Here is a 24,600-nt window from a genome sequence, read left to right as displayed (position 1 = left end):
CCCTAACAGACTGGAGCAGAAAGAATGAGATATAGATATTGCAGTGTTAGGTACATATTGAATTTTCAATGTTTTCCCCTACAATCCTTTTTTAACTATCACCTTATTTTGGTGACAAGGGGGAACTCACCCAATTTAGATAAAATCCTAACTGGATCTCTACTAAAAGAGTTAATGCTAATTATCCATTTGCCATGTTAGCATGACAGTAAGGACAATAATTCTGAAATTATCAGGAAAAATCATTGTAAATGCAACATTAAAAACTTTTAAAGTGACAACATTACCACAGTGAAGGTTGTTTCTATATGCCAGGGGCTATACTCTTCTATTTAAATTCTGAATATGTTTTTCTAAAGTGTAAACAGAGCAGTCTTTATGTATTTACTAATCTAAAAATGTGTTAATGAAAATAAAATTAAATATTTATTTAGTTTGTTTTGATGTATTTTTGTTGCTTTAGTCATATGTAAATTGCGAAGAGAAATAAAATGGGTTGCATCTTTTCTTTTGGGATATTTTTTTTACAGCAGTGAACATGCTTTGCTCTTTAAAATGTGACCATGATTTTGGAATCAAGTTCCACTTAATGTTTGTCATGACGGATGTACAATGTTTTACTTTTGAACTACCGTCATGCTACTATAGCAAACATATAGTAAGCTTTCATTCGTTCTTGTAAGTTATGATGTGTTCAAATACTTAGAATGGCATATAAAGAGATGGAATAATTGTATATGCACACCTTGTTATATATATATATATATATATATATATATATATATATATATATATATATATATATATATATATATATATATATATATATATATATATATATATATATATATATATATTTATATATATATAAGATTTTCCCCCTCGGATCTTCTGCCATTTTCTTACTACAGTGATATAATTGCAAAGGCTTGTGATCTGGTGGATAAAGAACCGCCGAGAAAAAGCACGTACTCTCGGGAAGCTACCAACAAACTTTCTCACCAGCTAATGTTGTCCAACCCAAGACTCAAATAAACAACGACATCCATCTGAGGTCCCATCTTGGCAAAGGCATGTAGCTTCATATCTTTAGCAATATATAGCCAAATCAGGTGCTGAAATCAAGCAGCGTGGTGGAACTTTCTTGTTTGATCAATCATGGGAATTAAGATGTATGATTTTATTATTATCTTAAACAAATAAATATCAAACCAAAACTGATCTGGATTAAAAGGATCGAGGCACAGATACAGGTTGCCTCAAATCAAACCAACTTGTGTAAAAGACAGGCAAGTTAAATGTTGTGAAAGTCATTTATAAAGTATCTTTCTTCATTAATCATAGTAGGTAATTAAGCAACCCTTTTTTATATTCCAGACAAATTATTCAAATCCAATTTGCAGCTTTTGGAAGTTCAGTGCAGAGTAAGTATTTTAGTTTTGTATTGTCAATAAGCCTAACTCTAAATATGTGTTTTAAACTTTGAAAAATAATTAATTGTGTCACATAAAACACACATCTCATCTCTAAGATAAATGTAATGAGAAAAGACTAAGTATGTTTACAGAGCCATATCAAATATTTTAAAATAAGTTACTGTTAAAACATGATTCAGACAAATATGTGGTATAAGCGATTAGATTTTCCTTTTGTGCCACGACATCCCTGTTTTTAAGCATATATGCAATGTATTCTTAGCCTTTTGATTTGGGAAAGACCCTGAAGTTAAAACCATATTTTGGGTTGCGCCATCTTGATATACATAATACAACTTGTTTCATATGTTATAAATGTTCATGATGACCGTATTGAAGTATTAACGCGAACATATTCCAGGTTTTAGTTCAATACTTTAGTCAACGTCTCACTGGGTTGTAGTTTAGTAGTCTATTCACCATCCCACTGGGTTGTAGTTTAATAATTCAACATCGCTATGAGTTGCAGATTTGTATCATATTCAACCTTCCCAGGTTTCGTAGTTTAGCAGCATATTCAGCATCACCTTTGGTTGTAGTATTGGGAGCATATTCAAAAACATCCAAGTTTTAGTTTAGTGGCATATTGAAAATCCCTTAGGGTGTAGTTTGGTAACATATTCAAGATTCCCTTGGGTTGTATCTTATTACCATATTCAGCATTCCCTTGGTTGTAGTTTATTAGAATAAACATCATCCCCTGTGCTGTACTTTTGTAGTATAATTATCATCCCTATGGACGGAAGTTTAGTAGCATATACCACATCCCCATGGGCTGAAATTGTGTCACATTTTCAGTATCCCCATAGGTTGCAGTTTAGTAGCATATTCAACATTTGGCAGAATTATAGTTTTCATAGCATGTTTATCATCACCCAGCTTTGTTATTTAGCAGCTTATTCAGCATCCCACGATTATAGATTAGAAGCATGTTCAATATCCCTCGGGATGTAGCTTAATAGCATATGTTATAGCTTAGTAGCATATTTAGCATCTCACAAGGTTGTTGTTTCATGGCATATAATAATAATAATAATAATAATAATAATAATAATAATAATAATATAATAACAATAATAATAATAATGACTTTATTTATAAAAGAAGCTCATTTTGTCAACTAACCAATTTTCCATGAGACCATCTACAGTGACATTATTGTATATGTATCGATATGTAATGCACATGTTTTACATGATGAGGTGTCTTTGGACAACAAATGCTATTAAAAACTAAACCATTGATATAGTTGCTACAATACAATATGCCTAGTGCTTCAAGAATAAGTACATACAGGATTCATACAAATAATTAAGTAGCAAACATGTGTAAAACATTACAGGTAAGTACATGATGACAATGCTGTAAAATGTAGTAGTACTGCATTGACACAATCTTACACATTGTAATTTCTGCAGATTTTTACTAAGAAGCTTTCTGAAAGCTTGGCATAAGTCCACAAACTTGATCTAAGGTAATTTGGAATTCCATAGTTTGGCTCCTGAAATAGCAAACATATTCTTATAAAACTCTGAATTTGGTTTAGTTAATCCAACTGTTTGTTTGGGATGGATCTTAATTCATACATACGTACATTTTCAACACATTTAAAATTACATGTATGATAATCAGGAGCCAATCCATATAAAGATTTGTAGACTAGTAAACCCTTTTGAAAATGAGTCTTCTGCTGAAATGGAAGTCACTTGAGGTATTTTAAAAGATTTATTTATAATGTATCTAAATCAGCAACAAGAATAACTCTTGCTGATATTTTTTAACATTTCAGTAATCATTCCTGTTCCACTATTACCCATGAAAGGTCAATGCATGATATATGCATTATATAATATATTTCCCTGTTCTTCACGGAGATAAGATTTTAATCTGTTCAAGAGAGAAAGCAGTGAGTTAACATTTTTAATAACATTATCAACTTGTATTTTCAAGCACAAAATATTATATATCATAATGCCAAGTAGTTGTTCATTTTCAGACTTGTATATCCATTTGATTTATCATTACTTTGAAACAGTTGTTCTCAGCTTTTACTCTTGCTTAACTGCCTATGATCATGGCTTTTAATTTGGCTGCCTTCCTTTATCCTCATACTATTTTGTTCACACCAGTTATTTAGTTTTACTAAATCTTTATTTAACTGAGTGCTAATCTCATGGCCTGTTGATACAATGGTGTATAATGTTGTATTATCTGCAAACATGTTGGTGGTGGATCGTTCAGTGCAATATGGAAGATCATTAATGTACAGCAGAAAGAGTAATGGTTCAAAACCTGATACTTATGGAACACCTGATTTTATGTTTCGTATCTGAAAGTTTATTTAAAACAGGCATGTGTTGTTGTCCGCCTTCATGACAGGTTCGAAACCAAGTTAAGGATTCATTGTTAACTTGATATGTGCTGAGTTTTTCCAACAGGAGTTTGTGAATTACCAGGGCGAAAGCCTTTGTAAGGTTAAGAAACACAGTGCCTACTAGGTTACTTTGATCTATTTATATTAACCAATCATCCACCTAGTTACTGTGTTTTGGCATGAATGTCCTTCACGGAAGCCTGATTGACTTGACTGTAGTAAATTAAATGATTCCAGGTAGTTTCTTAATTCATTAAAAATATGTCTAATATATTTGAACTCGTTGATAAAACTGATATAGGTCCTCAGCTATTCATATTTTAACGATCAGCCTTCTTATGTAATGGATTTACTTATGCCAGTTTTAGACTGTTTGGAGAAGCACCTATGGAAATACTTAGATTGAAGATATACATAAATGAAGGTGAAATCAATTAGTTGACTGTGTTAGGAATTTAGCACTTATATTATCTAGACCTGTCGCTATTCTAACATCAAGTTTGTCTAACACATTTAAAATGAATTAAAAACCTTATTTCAGGTATTGTAAAGTACTCTATTTGCTAAGTTTTGAAAAATTATGCTCATTTAATACATCACTGGTGGATACTTTTTATGAGCCGTGAGATCCCCAAGTTTTTCATTTATACTCACAAAGTAATCATTGAGTATATTTGCAATTTCAAAAGGATATTGCTGAATATCACCATTTTCATCACCACTACATGCATATGATAGTTTGACAGATTTGCCTCTCAAGTCACTGAAAAATTTGTTTTCATGGATTCTATTTTGTAATACTATCTGATATTTCATTGGTATAAGATATTTTCCTTGCCATTTGAATCATTGTCTTGACTATATTTCTCCATAATATGTAATTTTTAGCATCGTTTGATTTACGAAATATTTCCCTTGTATTAATAACAGTATTTCACCTTTAATACAATTTGTTTGATTTTGTTGCTTGACTGTCTTGAAATTAATATGTGCAAGAGTGTTCCGGGTGTCTGTACACTTTATCCAGATGGCAAGAGCATCAAATGAGTCATCAAAGGATTTAATTACTGACCAAGGAATATCGTTCTGTTCTTGAATGATTATTTGTGAATTAAGTCCTTTCATTATTTGATAATTCATATATTTTTGATGATAAGTTTTACTTTTTGACTTAGTTGTCGTTTTGTCGTGTACCAGCACATAAGATACTGATCGCTTATGGAATATTGGGGAATTGCAATTTCTATGACATTATCAGCATTGTTAGTATAGATGTGATCAATTAGTGTTTCAGATTCCTCTGTTATCCATATGGTATGTGAACTAGCTGTTGATAATTCAGGGACTTCATGATTTTAATCCAGCTTTGGTTGATATCAGGAAGCAAATTGTAATTGAAGTCACCTGCTAAACATACTTCTTTGTTTCAAGTTTATTTGATATATAGCATACTAAGTATTGTCTGAGTGTTCTGTGTTCTATATAGTTACACTGACCATTCTAAATGGTTTATGGACATTATCTATCATTTCTAGCCAACATATTTCGATACCAATTTCCCCAAGATCATATCGATGCTTGAAAGAAATGCCATTCTTAATGTAAACAAGAAGTAAACCACCCTTTTGGAAAAGTCGGGTCTTTTCTGTGAAAACTGTAGTTAGGAGTTTTAGTTCATCATCATGGAAACGTTCATGTAAGAAGGTTTCACTGAATGCAAACATATAAAATTAATGAATTATTCTCTGAAAGAAATGATTTGATTTCACCTAGTTTTGGAAAAAGATACTTGGATTTTCAGGTGGCAAATTTTAGTCATTCTTGCTTAAGCCACTGATTTTGAAATAATGTTATGTTTTGACGGATTTGAGATGAAGGGTATGGAATATCTGAATAAGCATTTTCAATATTAATGTATTGATCATGATATTCCAATAAATCTTCTTTAAGACAGTGTCCAAAATAATGACTATCAACTGTTTTTTTCAGAAGATTTTTAAATGACTTTTGAAACATTAGTACTTTCAACAGTTATCTCAGTAGCATTTAACATATTATGGTCACTTTCAGTGACGGTGGCACTAAATGGGATTGCACCAGAGGTAATTCCATGGACAGGACCTCTCAGTGGGTATCTGTACTTTGTTTTCTGTCACCACAGGGAGAATTTCACTTATTATATCTTATAGGATGTTTTGAAGTTTCTAGTAAAATGTGTTTGCTAAACGTATGGCCCATCTCCATTGCCAGTTTCTTAATAGTGCATATTTGAGTGGAACATTTCATAATGTTTTGCCTGTTTCCGATATTGTAGACAGTCATGACACTGTATTTTGCATAATTACACATCATGACCTCATTCAAAACGGTATACATATCTTCTTGATTTCTGTTGATGGATAAAACAGTTTGCATCCCAAGTATGTTGGTGACCAAGGTTTCTTTGTCTTTGAGAATTGACATAGCTGCCCCTTAGTATTGGGAAAATCTCATTTACTGCGTTGAGAAGGTGTGATAAACCTTTCTTTTTTAGATGCATTTCGCCTTTTGCCATCAGGTGTTCCAGAACTAATCCAGACTTGGTCACTAACCCATGGTCAATGTTTATCATTTGTTGATTCCACTCCTGACAAATTTTAAATTAAATCATTCAACTCACAAATGTTGGTGTCAATTATTGGGCATGCGCTGCATAAAGAAATTTAGCAGTTAGGAATTTGAGGTATATGTTGTGTAGAATGTTACAAAAATTGGTTTAGATCTAGTCAATATGAATATTGTTAATTACATCGTTGCAACCAACACTGATTATAATGGCGTCATTATAACAAGTCACCCTTTATCAAGGCATTAAATATATGACCAGTAAACACTTAACTTGAACCTAAGGTTTCATACCTCTTTCATTTACATATTTGATAAATGGATCACCAATTATTAGAGTGCTTGTTATGGAATATCATGTTTTTTTTTTTTTGTTGTTGTTGATGTTTTACTCTCTGTCTGCTTGTTTCACTGCTATGGGTTTGTGATTATTCTTTGAGAGTATTGATAATTTATGTGCTCATATGTATAATGTCTTCCTGCATCCTGCTGCTAAAATGTTCAGGTTTATGTTGTTTCAAGTGGTATAGAAATATTTAAGTTGCATAATTTTTGACAAGAGCGAATCTTTGTCTTTGATTAATTGTTTTACTTTGTCTTTCGTTTTGTGTTTTTCTCTTCCAGAATAAAGCAATGGCTTGATGTCTTACTTTATGTCACATCTGATGGTTTTATTCGTTCTTTTCAACGCTTATAAATTTAATCTCGAAAGCTGATAGCTGTTCTTCAAGTGTTTCATGTTAATTGCTTGATGATACCTGTTTGGTTTTTAAAGACCCACATTCCTTTGACAGCTTTATTTGATTTTGCTCTCATGTTTGCAATATTTTGTTGTTGCAATTTGTTTTGTCTTATTAGGGCTATCATGTCTTTTTCACCCTCCGGTTCAGAAACGTTATCTGACTGGGTATCAGCCTTTGTGATGGCCTTCGAGAGTAATTCATTATTATTGTTTTCTCTGGCTAGCTCAGCTGAAATTTCCTCACCACTTTGGTTTTCAGTTTCTGGTTCCTGAAGGAAGGAAGATCTTATGTGTATTCCACCAGAGTTAATTGGTATAACAGCACCTATTCAATATCCAAAAGGGGTTGTAGTTTAGTAATTCAACATTAACAAGGGTTGTTTACTAGCACATTAGGTTGTAGAATAATATGATATTGAACATCCCAAAGGTAGCAGCTTTGTAGTACATTATATATAAACTATGGTTGTAATTTGTTAATTTAAGAGCCCCTGCATTTTAGCTTAGTAGCATGTTCAGCATCCCCATGGGTTGTAGTTCATTAGCAATATAAGTCAACATAACCCTGGGTTGTATCTTAATAGCAAACGCAACATCCCACTGGGTTTTAGGGTATTATCATATTAACATATTATATTTCATAGCATATTCCGATCCACAGGGTAGAAGTTTAGTAACATACTCTGAACACACCCCTTGGTTGAAGTTACTAATTAAAGATCCCTTTGCATTGTAACTAAGTAGCATGTTCAAGACTGCTGGGTTGTAGTTTCGTAGTATGTCCAACATACCCATGGTTGTACTTTAGGAGTGTAAGCAGTGCTATGAACATAGTCATCAAAATTTGTCCTATTCAGAAGCTTTTCTGATGGACAGACTTATTTGGCTTCATTTGTTACATAGGTATCAACTGCTTAGCATGTGATATATGTGGAAAGGTGACTTGGAAGGATGACAGCGAACAAAACCAAATAAGCAGTGGTCATTTTTTCTGTTCATAACATATAATACTACATACGTCATCTATAATGCTGTTTCAGTTAATTAAGTTGGTCTAGAATTGGCTAACTTCACTTCAAAGATGAATTCATTTGTTTGCTTGAACATTGGCCGCTCTCAGTGACAGGATAAATATATATATTTGGTTGAGCATTGGATACCATCTGTGACGAGATCATTTAATTGATATAGATAACATTGGCGGCCTTCATTAGTATGACCAATACATTAATTAAGTTGAGCATAGACCACCTTCACTTATATGAGTCGAATTATTAGATTTGGTTGAGCATTGGTCACCTTCATTTACATGACCAATTGAACAATTTTATTTGTCTTGGTCTTTTGGATTGTGTGACACCATGAGTTGAAAGAAAACACTTAATATAAAGCTTAATAAACATTTTCATTTCCTTTTTAAAACTATAGTATTTGTCACGTTTAGATCATTCCTTACTACTGTCCGGTATACAAGTCATTTTTGTTTTTGTAAATAATACAGTTCTCTTTATAAAGCAGTGCTGTAATAACACATTTGCTGAATACATACATACATACATACATACATACATACATACATACATACATACATACATACATACATACATACATACATACATACATACATATGATATTATCTGAATTTGGATATGTTAATACAAAAATGTGGTGTTTCCGCTTAGAATAGCTTTTCTATTATATCCATATTGTAGTGTCCCTGCAAATTAATAATAAACACATTGAATGTGTCTTAATTTCAGTAAATTGATAAATTTGTAATGTTCCTTTCAGTGGACGCGGGAGTGGGGCATGGTCAAGTCAAGGCTGCAAGCTTGTGTCAACTACTGATTACACTACTGTGTGTGAATGTGATCATCTTACAAACTTTGCTATTCTAATGAGTCCTGGAAAAACGGTAAGTTGAGGAAATTCAGATTTAAGGTTATCCATCATAGGTTGTTTTTGTTTGCTGTTGCTTTGATTTAGTATATGTCCTTAAATAATGTTGCACTAATAATTAACACTGAAATATGGGGTCCAATTTGTATTTATCTGCATGTATCATTGACAAATGTGCACCAACCATGACAAGTCCAAACCCAGATCTGTCATTTAATTATGCAGTGGCAGATCAGGGTGAATGGGTTGCATTCGAAATTATAACAATTTCATTGGAATCCTGTATTTAGTGCCGTGTACATTACAATCACATTTACTGTAGTTTGTTATATGCATCAACATTCGCATTCATATGAAAGTAGAACCATCAATATTATATTGATTTAACATCCCCCACACCATCCAGTGTAATGTGTCTTTCCAACTGACTGCAATACAGGTACCCTGGGTTGCTCATTGGTCTATGGCAATTCCCTTTACATATCACAGCCATCACATCTCTGTCTGCATGTGTTTGAGTCTTGTCTCAGCCAGCATCAGAATGTCAGAAAGATTACAGTAGCTTCCCATGGGTCGGTGGTTCTTACCAGAGTTTTTCCATGTTCTTCCTCCACCAGATATATACTCGCCGCCATGTATAGCCGGTCATGTGTTGAAAAGCCCACAAGAACAGCAACAACAACAGTGCAATACATGGCAGTATTACTAAGTAGCCTGTTTATACGAATCAGCTGTGACCCAGTAATAGAATATTTAAATTGATACATGCTTCTCAGATATAAATATCAACTATCTACAGGTCAGTCAGGGGAAAAAATGGAATTTTCTTCCCTCTGTACTCTTTGTCATGTGATGATTGTGAAATATATATTGATCTGGAATAGTGTAAAATAGATGATAAATGATAAGAAGATGTAGACAATTTTATATTCACTATGACAAGTATGCTTTATATCATTATACATTCAGTATCTCACACCCTATTTCAAACATCCATGTATCTCAGATCAGTAACTCGGCCATATTTGAGTGATGTTTATATTAATTACAGTTGTTTATTCATTACATCATAATATATTGGACCCTATTTCACTGACACTCATGATATGCAATTACACCTCAAAGAATGTAACTGGTATGTAATTACACTTCAAAGAAAATTTAACATATCAAACATAAGTCCATTTGACCCTACTTTTCAATCTTGAGTGATTTTTGAAGATTGAGCAGTTCATTCTTTACAGCACCACTATTTTTGTCATGTTTTATCTTTACTCACAATTTTCTTTATGTGGATACATCTGAACAAGGAGGCCCAAACCTAAATCGCAAGATTATTTTTATTATTTTGTAAGGTTGCAGCAAGCTTGCTGCAAGCATCTTATGCAAGCTTGCTGCAAGCTTAGATTTGAAACCAACTAATTACAAGCTTGAGCAAGCTAGGAATAGGAAAGCTTGCAATCGGTAAGCTTGCTGTTGGCAAGCTTGCACGAACTTGTCGTGTAAGACTACGGCAAGTTTGCGCACGATTGCTACTTACAAGCTTGCAAACATAGCTTACCTAGCTAGCTGCATCAGAAGAACTGATATGGCATCTATTAAATTATTCTCTACATGGTCACATACCTCCATTTTCCCAGCCGTTGATGTTGCAAAAGCATGTAATATTAAATTTTTAAATTGAAAATGTTAATATATGGTGAACATTAATTAGCATGAGATCGTACTGTCACAATTAAAGAAAAGAATGAAGTGATGAAATCATTTAATATTTAATCAGATAAAAATATAAGAGCATATGAACATGTGTGAGGTAACTCTTTATACTTTTGTTCTTTATAGCTTTAGAAATGTTCTACTAATTTACTTCCATGAAGAAATTTGGGGGAGACTGGTGTCAAATCGTTAGGTTCCCTCTCTCATCTGTCCAAATGATAAACTATTAGGTGAAAACAAGAATGTTCGCCATTTGAATTACTCTGAACAACCACTTCTGCATCCTCCTCTGCTTCTGGTGTGATTCAGATATGATCCACTGAAATGGATTACAGCAACATGTACTATGCAACCCTGAAAAAAAACCCCGAGTATTTACCTCTTTGGCAAAAGTATGTAATTTTTAATTCCAAAATCAATTATCAAGTCCCAAAAATATCGATAAATGTTATTTCAGGATCGTCCTTCAATGAGCTCCTAAAATTTAGTCAAAAGAATGGCACTTCAAAGCTTTAAACAAACAAAAAAAATCAGATGAAACTGATTAGGTACCTTATGAAATATTGACAAAAATAGCTGCCATATTATTTGAGAATGAAAAGAATTAGATGTTACAACCTCTGAACAATTGTTGAATCTGATATGCGAGAGGAACGAAAGACCCTAAGAATAACAAACGTGGGTTTAATTTTATAATCTCATAACCCTATTGTCGATAGCTGACAGAACTGCATCGAATACTGCAGTTTGGCAAGCGCAGCTATAAATAATAATGATCTTCAGAGTTGTCATCTCAATCATTGGATGAAACAATATTACAAAGTCATATTTTGACGTATTTAAATCGTAAAAGTGAAACAGAACGCTACCACCAAAATACAGTCCTGAAAACTGGCAAAATACTACACACTCTTGATTTTACTCACCAACATAATAACTCCGTAACTTCAAAATTATCTCTCGGGTTATATGATCGGTTACTGCACGAATATTGCTTCAGAAGGCAATGGAATATACAGAATTACCGTGCTAAATTGTGACGATTCAACTTTGAAAATTGCGCAAAATTTTTAACGCGATGCTACAATGGTTGTTTTGTGTTCGTGCGACTCAAATATGTTGTGTGTATATTTAGAGTTCGTAAAGTAGTCTGCTTAACATATATAGGGGAAGTAACTGCCATTAATGACTCGATACCAAATTAAGTCGTATGTTGAATTTTAGATTTAGCACTTGCAGACTTAATGAGAAAAATTCCTTTTGCAAGCTTTAATTTTGTATTTTCTAAGCTTGCCGACTTGGAAAATTTCCTTCTGTAAGTTCGAATTTTATATTTTGCTTGCAAAATCTTAACATCAAGATTGCAAAATAGTTGTTTCCAAGTCTGCAAGCTTGAATTTCAGATTTTTCAAGCTTGCAGACTTAGAGAAATTCCTTTCGCAAGCTTGTGCGAGCTCCCTTACTAGATTGTGCAACTTCAACTAGCTTGTTGCAAGCTTGTGGAAATCATGCATTTTGGTTTGTGAGCGCCAGACTCATTATCTATTGTTTGCAAGTTCATTATTCACCCAGGTCAGCAAGATGTCTCACTCTTTTTGAAAGACACTTCGCTCTCATTCTTCACCTTGAAATAGCCAATAATGAGTTGAAAATACCGTTACAACCAGCAATTAAAATGTTATCAAGCATGAAAATCTCTAACATACCAACACTACATTTTGACCAAATATGCATGCTTTAGCGATTTATTTATACTTAGCTATCTCTTTGCAACATCGTCAATATCCTAGAACTCAGTCCGCTAACACTTATGAAAATTACAATCTGGGTGCATGTTGGTATGAGTAATCTCTATCTATACAAACTCAGTCCATATTAGTGTTAGTAATCTCTATATATTCAAACTCAATCAGTGTAAGCTAATTTTCATGCTTGAATAACCTTTTTGTTTCAACTATGCATTTTTTATAATCTCACCCTTTTTAATATACAGTCAGGAAACTTGGCATATTGAGGGATCACACGATGGATAGCTCAGCCATACCAAATTAGGTTACTGTAACCTAATTGTCATGCTGAGTAACTTGTATTTTCATATCTCAGCTCATTGCAGCAGCACTAATTTGGATCTTGTTTCAGCTACACTCATGAATATTATTGTGTAGGCTCATCACAAAAATAGTACATTGACTTTATAGTATGACCTAATTTTCAGGCGTCAATGAATTTTACCTCAATACCAGTCTAAATTGTAATATATTGTAAATTTTCGTCCATTGTAAATTGGATTCGTACTTGTAAGTAAACGCCTTCAAGTTTTGTTTATAGATCCTTGTAATTTTTATTACATTGACCAGATTCAAGCCACAAGTTTTACTGCTGATCCTTAATTTTGTTTTTGCAGCCTGACAAGGACCAGGTGCCTCTTAGCATCATATCAATAACTGGATGTGCAATATCGATATTCTGTCTTTCTGTGACAATGATTGCACATCTCATTGTTTGGAGGTATGTATTTCATATCAATATGATCTTCACGTGAGCATGAATATTTATAGCTTGTATTATTCTGATGCATATGTAGTTACATATGCGAGCGGATAAATGATTGTTGTTGTTTAAGGATATGCCACCATTTGTCAGCACAAGATAGACTATACATGGCAGCCAATGTATAACGGGTGAAGCAAGAACCAGGGAAAACCCCGGGAAGAACCACTGACCCACGAGTAGCTACTGGAAAGCATACAAGCCTGGGACTCAAACCCATGCAGACAGAGGAGAGATGCCAGTGATGCGGAATGGTGATCGCTTAGACCACTCGGCCACTCGGGCCCCCCACGGATGAATAGAATATACAGCATAATGTAGCATGGATAGATACTTTCTAAGTCTGATTTTTATGAATAAGACAGTACAAACCATAACAGTATTTGTATGTATGTTTTCAAGTACATGAACAATTCCTAACATGCATTGTATATAACAACTTTCCATGAGGTCAACAGGTCGGATTAAAAAGGTATGTTTTTTATGGAGAAAGGGAGTTGAATGTATGTGAATATTATGCAAATAGAAAATGGAAATTCATAAGCTGGCTAGTTATGAAAGTTAACTTTTGAAGGATGTTGACCATAAATGAACCTGGATTACTCCAGAAAAGGTTTTATTGGGCACCTATGAATGATATGTACCATCTTTACCCTATGACCAAATGATACATTCAATCTTTGCCTAATATCCAATGATACATTCCATCTTAACCGTTGGTCGGTACGATGCATGCCATTGCTACCCTAATTTATATGTGCAATCTTCCCTCTATGTCCAAATAATATATGCAGTCTTCACTCCAAAATGATAAGATCATATTTACCATATAATATAAACCATAATTACATTAAGACTTTGAATCTCCTACAATTCCCTATTTGATTTTAATCGTTTTGTTCTATGTAATGTTAGTGTTTGGACAGTCACTGTCATTTATTGTATTCATTAAACCTATTTTAGACATAATAACACCATGATAAAATGGAACGCCATTTTAGCAAATATAATGATGTATGACATACACCTATATTGTTTAATCATATCTGAAAATTATGATCTGCGAAGTTGTATATCATACCTATTTATTGATTCACATATAACATCATTCAGTAGATGTGACAAAAGATAAAAATTATCTCTTTTGAAATTTCCTAGGAGATATACCACAACATTCACTACTAAACCTGTCTTTAGCAACTTATATTATAGATGTTCACCTATCACTTACAGCCTCAATCATTATGCATTGATCGATTTTATTGTGAAAGTGTAATGTTGGTAGCAGCCACCTGTAGAATGTAACTGGTGATTGTGATGTTCTGGCACACAATACATTTTGACACTAATATGAGTGACTATTTCACAAAAAGAAAAGAACTTTGCTAGCATGTACTTAATCTGTTGTAACCAGAACTACTTAATGCATGTGTGTATCTGCAGACAAATTGTCAGTTGTCTTGAAACAACACTGCTATGCTTAACTGCAACTAAAAAACTGAGATAAAAACACTGACATTTATTTATTTAATTGGAGCCATCCAGATAAAACATCAATTATTTAATGACAAAACCGAAACGCTTAGTTCACTGACGACATAAAGAAATTGCCTCGGTAAACTAAGGGTGTAACAGACAATGGTTAATCCTAAAGAGGATTTACAGGATTTTCAAATGGCAGTGAGTGAAATGTACTTATGTCTGGTTTTGCATTTTGTACCAAACAACTCCTACCTGCATCACTTATAGATTGTAGGAACCGATAGCGAAACTCGACTATTTTTATTGTGAATTTCTATAGGCTTAGTGCAAACATGCATAAACAATTATCATCTGGGTGGGGGTCCTTGATAATGACAGAATTAGTGACTGCAACAAATATACATCAATATGCAAATTACATTGAAAGTAGATGTTAAGTCACCAAAAGGACATAAGTATATTGTTTATATATATCAGACCTTTTGTCCCAAGGCATATACATTTGAAGGCATTCTTTTCAAAATTTGACACAAGCCTAGCCTAAAAGTCTTTCTCCATACCAACATATGCAGTTATGCAGAGTATATAAAGCTGATATTTTGTTACATAAATAGCAGTCAGTTACTTGCAAATGTATATGAATTCCAATAGATATACCTGCTTCTCACAATAAAGCTGGTGTTTTGGTCATTTGATTATTTCAGATGTATTGGATGAATCTCAATACAGAAAGAAGCTATTGATTTTAAAATGTCATGCTTGTAACCATAACATGATTTTACCCTATTGTAAAGGATCATAAGTGGTCCCTTGAAATACAAAAAAAAAAAAAAAATCACTCAGTGATGAAACCTGGAAAAGACATACATTTTTGTTTTAAAATGTGTGGGCCACCCTATAACTCGCATTATAATGTATCAAGTAATTGTATAATATTTCCACATTTAGATACATGATATTATTCTTAAATAATTATTATATCTCCATTTAAATAAAACCGAGAGAAAGAGAGAGAGGGAAGCGCTGATAATAATGCTTAAAACACAATTAATGTTCACTCAGCTGAGAAGACAGTATATGGTTTAAATGTTATAATAATAATGTTTGTATATCAATGTTCACTCAGCTGAAACATCATTATGCGGTTTAAGTGTTGTTGTGATTGTTGTTGTAGGGTTTAACGCCATTATTCAGCAAACGATACATCGCGGCCAGTATTAATGGTGGAGGACGAAAATGGGACCCCTCCACCCGGAAAGGACCACCAACCCACGAGAAACTACTGTTAAGCTTTCTCACATACCCACATTGGCTGAATCCGAGACCCGAACCTACGCATACAGAGGTGAGATGGCAGTGATCCGTAAAGGAGAGAGCTTTAGACCACTCGGCCACTCGGGGCCCCCGGTTTAAATGTAATAATAATGCATGTATATCAATGTTCACTCAGGTAAGACGTCATTATGTGGTTTAAATGTAATAAGTATAACGCATTTTTTTCAGATATGTGAAGTCTGATAGAAGCAGTCTTTTGATGAATTTATGTTTAGCCCTATTAATTTCGTACGTCATATTCCTGGCTGGTGTAGATCAAACAGAAAACAAGGTAAGCCTGGCTGATATTTTACTAAATTATATTTGCACATGTAGCAAACAATGACTCTGATCAAGCAAATATTTTCCTACGAAAATGATTCTTTTACAGGAATCAAGATTGCACTCCAAATTCAAGCAGAAATGCATTTACCAAATAATGGTACATTATAATTCTTTAAAAAAACATCACGTTAAACCTAAATATCATGGTATCTTTGTGAAGTACTACACTGTTTCTTATAACTCAGAGCCAAGTAATATTTAATTTTGTTTTTATTTATTGAAACTGTGTACTATTCACATATTATGTGAATGCATTCCTATATAATGGGCATGTCTACATTGTATTACTTAGTTAAAATTCCTGAAGGCAATCTGCTAAAAAGATGAGAATGAATCTTTTCTGTCTTGTAATAACAAGAGGTCAGCAACTCTTTCCCATGGCCTCAACTTGCCACTACCATGTATTGCTAGTTTCACTTACACATAACAACATTGTATGAGGCACATCCCATTAATCCAAAGAAAGACTGGAGCCAGTCTTCCAGGATTTTATAATCATTTGAATTGTTATTCATTCCTAATAAACTGGTAAATATTTTTTGAATGTTGTTTCATTTCTCGGACTTGGCGAATTTTGTGTGCACATGGTTCAACACGCTAGCATTGATTCATAGTGTTATTCATTCATTCGAGCACACTGTCTATTGCTTCCTCACCCAGTTAGTAACTGGTGTTATTGTTTAAGCTTTGTAGCTCACTGCATCATCAATGTATGCATGTTTGCTTTGATAAGTTTTATCTTCCAGTATTATTGAAACCTGTCGATGGGTGTAAAGAATGCAACATATCAAGGATAAGTTAGACATGCCCGAGTCCCGGCTTGTGTGTATAAAGTTCACTTTGTAAATTCCATGCAGCATGCGTGCAATATGGTCCAAGAGTGGAATAGATTACAGTTTTGCAATAGTCGAAGAAGGCAAATAATGAGGTGATGATAATGCACATTTTTAAAATTTTTACCTCCAGTTGTAGGCAGCCATAGTGATGGTGTATGTCCGTTCCACATGTCTGAGCATGGCCTTTGGGTCTCTGAATCTGGGATAATGTGGTTTTAATTGATCCAGAAGATCTATCCTTTACTACATGCTTGCCATCTGAAGAATTCCATGATCATCAAATCTTTAGAACTATTTATCAATCCAGTCCAGCCATCTCAGTGAGGGAATCATACTATAATATCCATCCTTGTCACCAAGTCTATGAATTCATCTTTCAGCAATTCATCTAACTCATTGATAACTCTTTCTGTTATATCATGTTACATACAATTCAAATTACGGGAAATTAACTGATATATGTTAATTTCCATCTAGCCAGGTCTATGGCTTCACCTCTTAAAATTATGAAGATCTTAATAATAGATTTTCTGTCCTAATATGCCAATGACTATATACAATGACAATTACTGGTAACTTGATGATAGATCCGTCTGTCTCCACTGGAGTAAGGCTACCCAAGCAAATTATGATTGGTAGTTTAGTGGTAGATATATCTGCCCAGCCATGCCCATGTTATGACTGGAATCTGGTTGCCTTTCTCATATTCGCCGGTATCGGCTTCATCCAGACTGGCTTCCTTAACCTCGCTAACTGTGCCACCATACTTCTTCAAAACCCAGCAGCAGAGAGGGGAACAACCTCTTATTAACTCAATCCCTATTCGTAAAAATAAGACTTCCTCGATTTGGAAAAAAAAAGATTCGTAATGACTGAAGCGAAGAATTTACCAATCGAGTGCCAAGTATGATAATTCTTCCTCGTTGCTGCTATTAATTAATAAAAGTTATATAAAATAATGGCCAACATTGGCGAAGCGTATACTACCAGACTAGCTCGAGAGCTAGAGGAAGCAATACAAAAGTATTTTGCGTTAGGAGATGATGTCAAAGAAAAACGTTAGGCTCGACAAGAAACTCAAGTTGATTTTGCAGTGGGTGCAGAACATTTGTTTAAACCTGTCACTGAAGTTACTGAAAGAGTTGTAACAGCTACTTAAGGTCTTCTTCCAGCAGTCAAACAAACCGCTGAACAAATTGCAAAGATAGCTGCAGCTCAACCTCAACTTGAAGATGAAGGTGAAGAAACACTTGAAGGTGCTGTTGGTGAAAAACCCCAAAAAGGAAAAAGAGGAATGATTTTAGTGAAATATTTACTAAAAATGGTATACAAGAAATTCAAAAATATAAAATGAAAACTAGACAAAATAAAGCCAAGTTTGGTGAGTTTGCAGCCAAACGTTTTCCTTTCAGATATCAATTTGTAGAACCTGAACACGATAAAAAGTAATTAGTGACGCATTAAACGATTGGGTGTTTAAAACAAACCAAAAGTTTGATTATATAGACAAAGAAAATATTGATTAGGAGCAGAAAGTTACAACAACAAAAAGAAAGAGAACAAAACAAAAATGAAAGGAAACAAAAACGAGAACAAAAATAAAAGGAAAGGGGGAAAATAAACGAGAACAAAATAACGATGACAAGAACGACAACAAAAAAACTTCACAGCAAGATACTTCCTATCAACTTCCTCCTCCATTGCAACAAACGGAAAAAGAATCGACTGAAGACTTTTATAAACTATATGGAGAACCTACAGAATAAGAATTGTACGATGAGCTTGACATTGGTGCTATAGGCAGTGGTTTGGGAAGTGGTCTTGTTGCTTGTCCTAACAATATTCTCAATGACGTGCAACGGTTAGAAGTTCTCATAGGAGGAACACGAGCTGGAAAACAATTCCTGGGAAATAACCAATGAAGCAGCTGATATATGTCGGCGATTATTTCAAGGCGGCATCATGTATATTACTGTTTATCGATCTCTCATTGATTAACTCGTTGATGACTACAGTGATTAGATAAATTATCATTAAATAAAATGATCATACACAATAACGATCACCGCAGACCGTGATAGTCAGAGCAATAAACTCACGATTACCTGTTTACAGAGCGTATTACGGGGATCGACTTGGTAATAGTATGCAATGATTATATTGATGGATGGCTCCCAAAGCAGCGCCAATCGCAAAATAATTATCAATGAAAGTTGTCAATTAAATAATAAACCAAGCCGCAAATAAAAAACTAGCAGCCTTGCTAAATCAGCGTGGAGATGAAAAAATAAACACAAGTTTTATTTCAGAAGGTTGAGTTTCATTAAAATCTAGGCGACCATGCTTTAAAAAATGAGCAGTATAATAAAAATGTTCAAACATATATCCAATACAATATTTTTTATATAGATGAACAGCGTTATTTGACAGTGTCACATATATGATTGATGGAAAAAAAAACATAGAAACAATTCAAAACGACGTTGACGTAACCAAAACAATAGTAGGGTTACTCCCACGATTATACAAGATCAACCGGTCCGTCAATGATGTTTGCCAAGGAAATTCTAGTAGTCCTGACCCAAACCCATTTCGTTATGTACAATTGGCAGGTAATACTTCGACTGACCCACAAACAGATGGAGCGATAGATATATAAAGTGCTGATTTTGTGATGCCACACAATTCTAACATCAATTACAACATAGGATATGCTACACGTAAAGTATCGCTAAAAGGTGACCGTAGAAGATTTCATGCATGATTCCACTATCACATATCTTTGGATTTTGCACAAATGTCCGAAAAGTCATCTTTGGAGCGAAACAAACATTTGTGCTTGTACGAAAATGTAGCGATAATGCTGCTATTTGGCCAGCAGCCGCTGCTGCTACTAATAAAGTAATTCTATTTAAACTATCGCTGTTAATGCCAGAAATGACTCCATCGATTGCGGAAGAACAGCGATTACTTTATTTTATGAAAACACGTGGCAAGTCTCTGTTGTCGTGGTACTCAATGTCCACCGATAGTATCCAAAAAGTAATGTTGCTGGGTTTTTCACGTGGCAAATAGCGATCCAGCAGGGTATTTCTGCACGGAGACACATATTTGTTGCGCTGCAAAATGTTAATCGTGTGGATAATCAAGAACACTCCCATATGATATTTGACACCCTTGGAGTCAGTTAGGTTTCTTTGAGGATAAACGGACATCGATAACCATCCGAGGATATAATTTCTAATTTTGAAAACAATAGTGTAGCTCCGCATATCTTCGATTGATTTCGTATATGAGACGTGATCAAAACGTGGATACTGGCTTACAATATCACAACTTGATTTTATAACATTTTATCCAATATATTAATTTTCAGTAGAACATTTAGATTTATTTAGGCAACATGTCGTTGATATACACTTCAGAGCTAACGTGAATCCAGGTGATGTTGTTAATTACAGTGCAATTATACTTAGCGACAAAGCAGTATTACTTGAAGGTGTTGGTGGTCGAATGAGATTCGTTGATGAGCCAGTCGAAAATCTTAATGTGCTACCTTAATCCACGTATTTTATATAAATGTCTTACCGTCAGGTTATTGTTACACTGACTCCTGGTCAGATCAAGAAGGTACACTCTGCATCAGCAAAAAATGTGGGAGCACAGCAACGCTAAAGCACATTCAAATGACAGGTGGTGACGAACCTAATGATCTCATAAACCTAGCTCGGGTTGACAGGATGAGGTTGGTGTTTTTCAGGACACTTACGGCTTTTTGAAAACTAGCAATATCAAACGGAATGATATAATTCGACGAGTTATCTGTGCTTCCATGGAAAACATCCATCTGTTTACTGAGGGCGGTAGACTCAAAGACTCAAGTATATCGTTTACAACCATGTTAGATGAAATTGCAAGAAGCGCATCTAAGCGCATTCATCTGTCAGTGGTGCAATAACGGTTGGCTCGAGATAAGAAATCATCTAAAAAAGCCCCGACTGTAAGTGACATTATGTACAAATGATAGTAAATACAGTTGGGGACCCCGAGCGTTGCCTGACTTAAAGTCAAGAGCCAGTGGGGACAGGGAAGCTACCTTTTCACATTAACCCTCATTTGAAAGCTATGCCCTTCAGTTCAAGAATATCAACTCTGCAAGAAGTCAGTCGGGATTTTGTTTGACAATTCCGTATTGGTAAATATTCTCTTCAAACAGGGACACCATATTGGCCAACATATTCGAGTATCCACATTGCTATATCTCGTAGCTTATACACATATTTGTTAGTGGCAACGGAAGGTAATGGTCAGATGTTATTGCTTTTTGTCTATATGAGATATATCTGAAATAAAAAATAATTAAAAAATTTCTTCTTTTCAATAGAGTCAGATTTTGGAAGTAGCAGGCTTATATCCCAGACCTGGTGTGATTAGGAAGTATTCTCTCAGAAACATAATTTATTTAATAGTTTTTTGTTATGCATTTTCCTTGAAATCCATGTTTAGCTAATCTTACCAGTGGAAGGCATATATCAAATTACATTATCAGACTTTAAATAAATGTGCTCTGAACAACCACCTGTTATTGTATAATATTAATCGGTTTGTTATGTAAGGATCAACATGAAAATGTTGTGTGATGACATTCAATACGGTTATGATTGATTGCATAAAGAAATGGGATAGTGACTCCACCAACCTTGATATAATCCTTTGTAACCGCAACCATCTTAAACCTATAGGCAGCATTGCATGATATGAATTGTAAACTAAACGTAAATGTCAACTAACAGTCATTGTAATGCCATGGTCCCGATTTTGGTACAAAAGGACAATTCCAGTTAAGGAAGAAAAACATGTATGTACATAGTTCATATGTCAATTTGTTTTCTTTAGCTAGTGTGAAATCCCATCACAATGCCAGTACGAGAGACTGAAATGTCTTCTCAGCTGCCTTTCAATGTGGTGCATTGATTATGCTATGGATGTATATCATCTGTCTTTCTCGGAGGGCTAGTTAGTATTCTATTTACCAATTTGTCTCTGGACTTGAATGTGACTCGGTCATGGCTGAGGTATGTCCGTGTCTCAATAATTTACAAGCATTTTAATTATCTAGTTATTCTTAAGGTTCCTTTTTCGTGTTGATTTTGTATTGATAATGCTGTTCTTAAAACCCACACACTAAGCTGAAAGTACCACTGCCAAAGCTCTCATTATCTACCACGCATTGGATATGCCCATTGTTTGCATAAGTATATGTATTTATCGAAATAAGCTTTTGGCTTCTGCGACTCAACATTATTTCTCTCAAATTGGGTTAATTATGTAATTTAATTTAATATTAACATATTCGATATTTACTGAAGGTGACTGGTCAGAAGTATAGTTTTTTTTTTTAAAAAAACACACGGTACTGTTTGTCCTATCTTTAATGTTCATGTCAATTTAGTGTATTAATTGTAGCAAAATTAAATAACATACATTATATAAAATTAATTAGGTACGTTTAGCTAAATTTGATCTAGCGGACCTGACAATTTACTGAATTACAGATAGGATAAAATTTGTAATGGGATGTGGAATGAAATATACTTCAGTTATTATTATAGTTGTCATGGATATGTTAACATCTTCAGGAATATACATGGGAATGTTTTATGATTGATGTGTTTTTTTTTCCTGAGATTACTGTGTCTATTAATGATAGCCATTAAACAATAATAGACTATAGGTATGCTGGCAATGAGTATTTAATTGTAAGCTCTGTTGAACTTTTACCAACCTGTTATGAGAGACCATCTGTCTTTTTGTTAGCAGAAAAGTCGGATTCACTGTATCATCAACATCTCAGATGAGTTTGATAATGAGCAACATTTACATTAATCTGAATAAAATTAGGTCTCCACTGTCCCACTTGAAGATCTGACGATGACCGCTTACGAGTCATGTTCTGGTGACCTTTGAATTGGCCACATGAAATGCAGCTTACACAAATCTGAAAGTAAATCAAATCTTTTGGTACGCTTCATTATCTTCATCCATATTGCTCAGTATCCGAATGCGAATATGTAAGAAATGTTATGATTGGTTGATAAAATTAGCGATTATGATAATAATATAGGTTGCCAGAACATAACTCCTAATCAGCCGGTCTCAGATCATCATTGATAACAGTGGAGATCTTATTTTAATCAGATTGCATTTACACATATTAAAGAAGGGATCTTGAATTGAATGGTTGGGTCTGTGCACATAATTGAGTCTTATAACTGAACAGAATTTGATTAAACATGGCATGTAAGCTTATATCATTAGCATCTCAGGTGAATTCAATTATGAGTGACGACCACATATACTGAGATCATCTTGATTTCTTGAGCTTGTTAAAACTGTTGAGGTCATACTTATGGAATATGTTTGATCTGATATTGCTGTGTAATTATTATCAAGATCTTGCATTGTGAACAACATACATACATATTATTTATTTGATCATGTCGGATAGCTTGTTAACGGTCCATTTACATTTTTTGTAAGTTTATAATACCATAAGCATACTTGTTTAAACATCCCAATTTATAAAAGGCAACATAACAATGCAGTAAAGGCATTATTGAATGATATTTGTTATGTAAACTAAACAAAAATATATGTTGGCAATATTACAAGGAACATTCTATTAAAATTAATAATTTAATAAGTTAATATTATCATATGTATGAGACAAGTTTGTAAAATACCTGCAACTTATTAATTTTGTAAATGAAATATTGTTTATTTAGCAAACAAGCTGTGTTGGAATATAATAATATATCAACCGATACATTCACTTATTAGACAACATGACTAGGAGTTTCCCTCTTCGGCTCTCCGTTTTAACACTACAAAGAGCCAGTTTATCTCGGGTTACATACATACATACATACATACATACATACATACATACATACATACATACATACATACATACATATATATATAAAGGGATGACATGTTGTCCAGGATTCAGAGTTGCACAGTGTAAAAATTAACCCAAATTGGATATATATATATATATATATATATATATATATATATATATATATATATATATATATATATATATATATATATATATATATATAGATAGACAGATAGATAGATGGATATATAGATATCTAGATATCCACACAACCATACTAAAATACATTTATTATATTGAATGGAATGTCACAAAAAATTTGATAACTTATAATGTGTTCTAATTAAATCCATTTTGCT

General features: G+C 33.8%; 1 protein-coding gene across 1 annotated transcript in view; it reads left to right on the top strand.

Annotated features, from left to right (window-relative positions):
* LOC149786791 (uncharacterized) overlaps nt 1-24,600 on the top strand; it is a 103,368-nt gene that overhangs the window by 34,044 nt on the left and 44,724 nt on the right. Inside the window, exons 11-14 of the mRNA XM_089977289.1 lie at nt 1,378-1,424; nt 8,987-9,110; nt 13,215-13,318; nt 16,346-16,448. Coding sequence (XP_089833415.1) covers nt 1,378-1,424; nt 8,987-9,110; nt 13,215-13,318; nt 16,346-16,448 — 378 coding nt within the window. The remainder of the gene's footprint in view (nt 1-1,377; nt 1,425-8,986; nt 9,111-13,214; nt 13,319-16,345; nt 16,449-24,600) is intronic.

Source organism: Sinohyriopsis cumingii, chromosome 12 (genome assembly GCF_028554795.1).
Source record: "Sinohyriopsis cumingii isolate HCF-2022 chromosome 12, ASM2855479v2, whole genome shotgun sequence".
Taxonomy (NCBI): domain Eukaryota; kingdom Metazoa; phylum Mollusca; class Bivalvia; order Unionida; family Unionidae; genus Sinohyriopsis; species Sinohyriopsis cumingii.
Note: the sequence above shows the minus strand (reverse complement) of the source record. Positions and strands in the feature narration are given on the sequence as shown.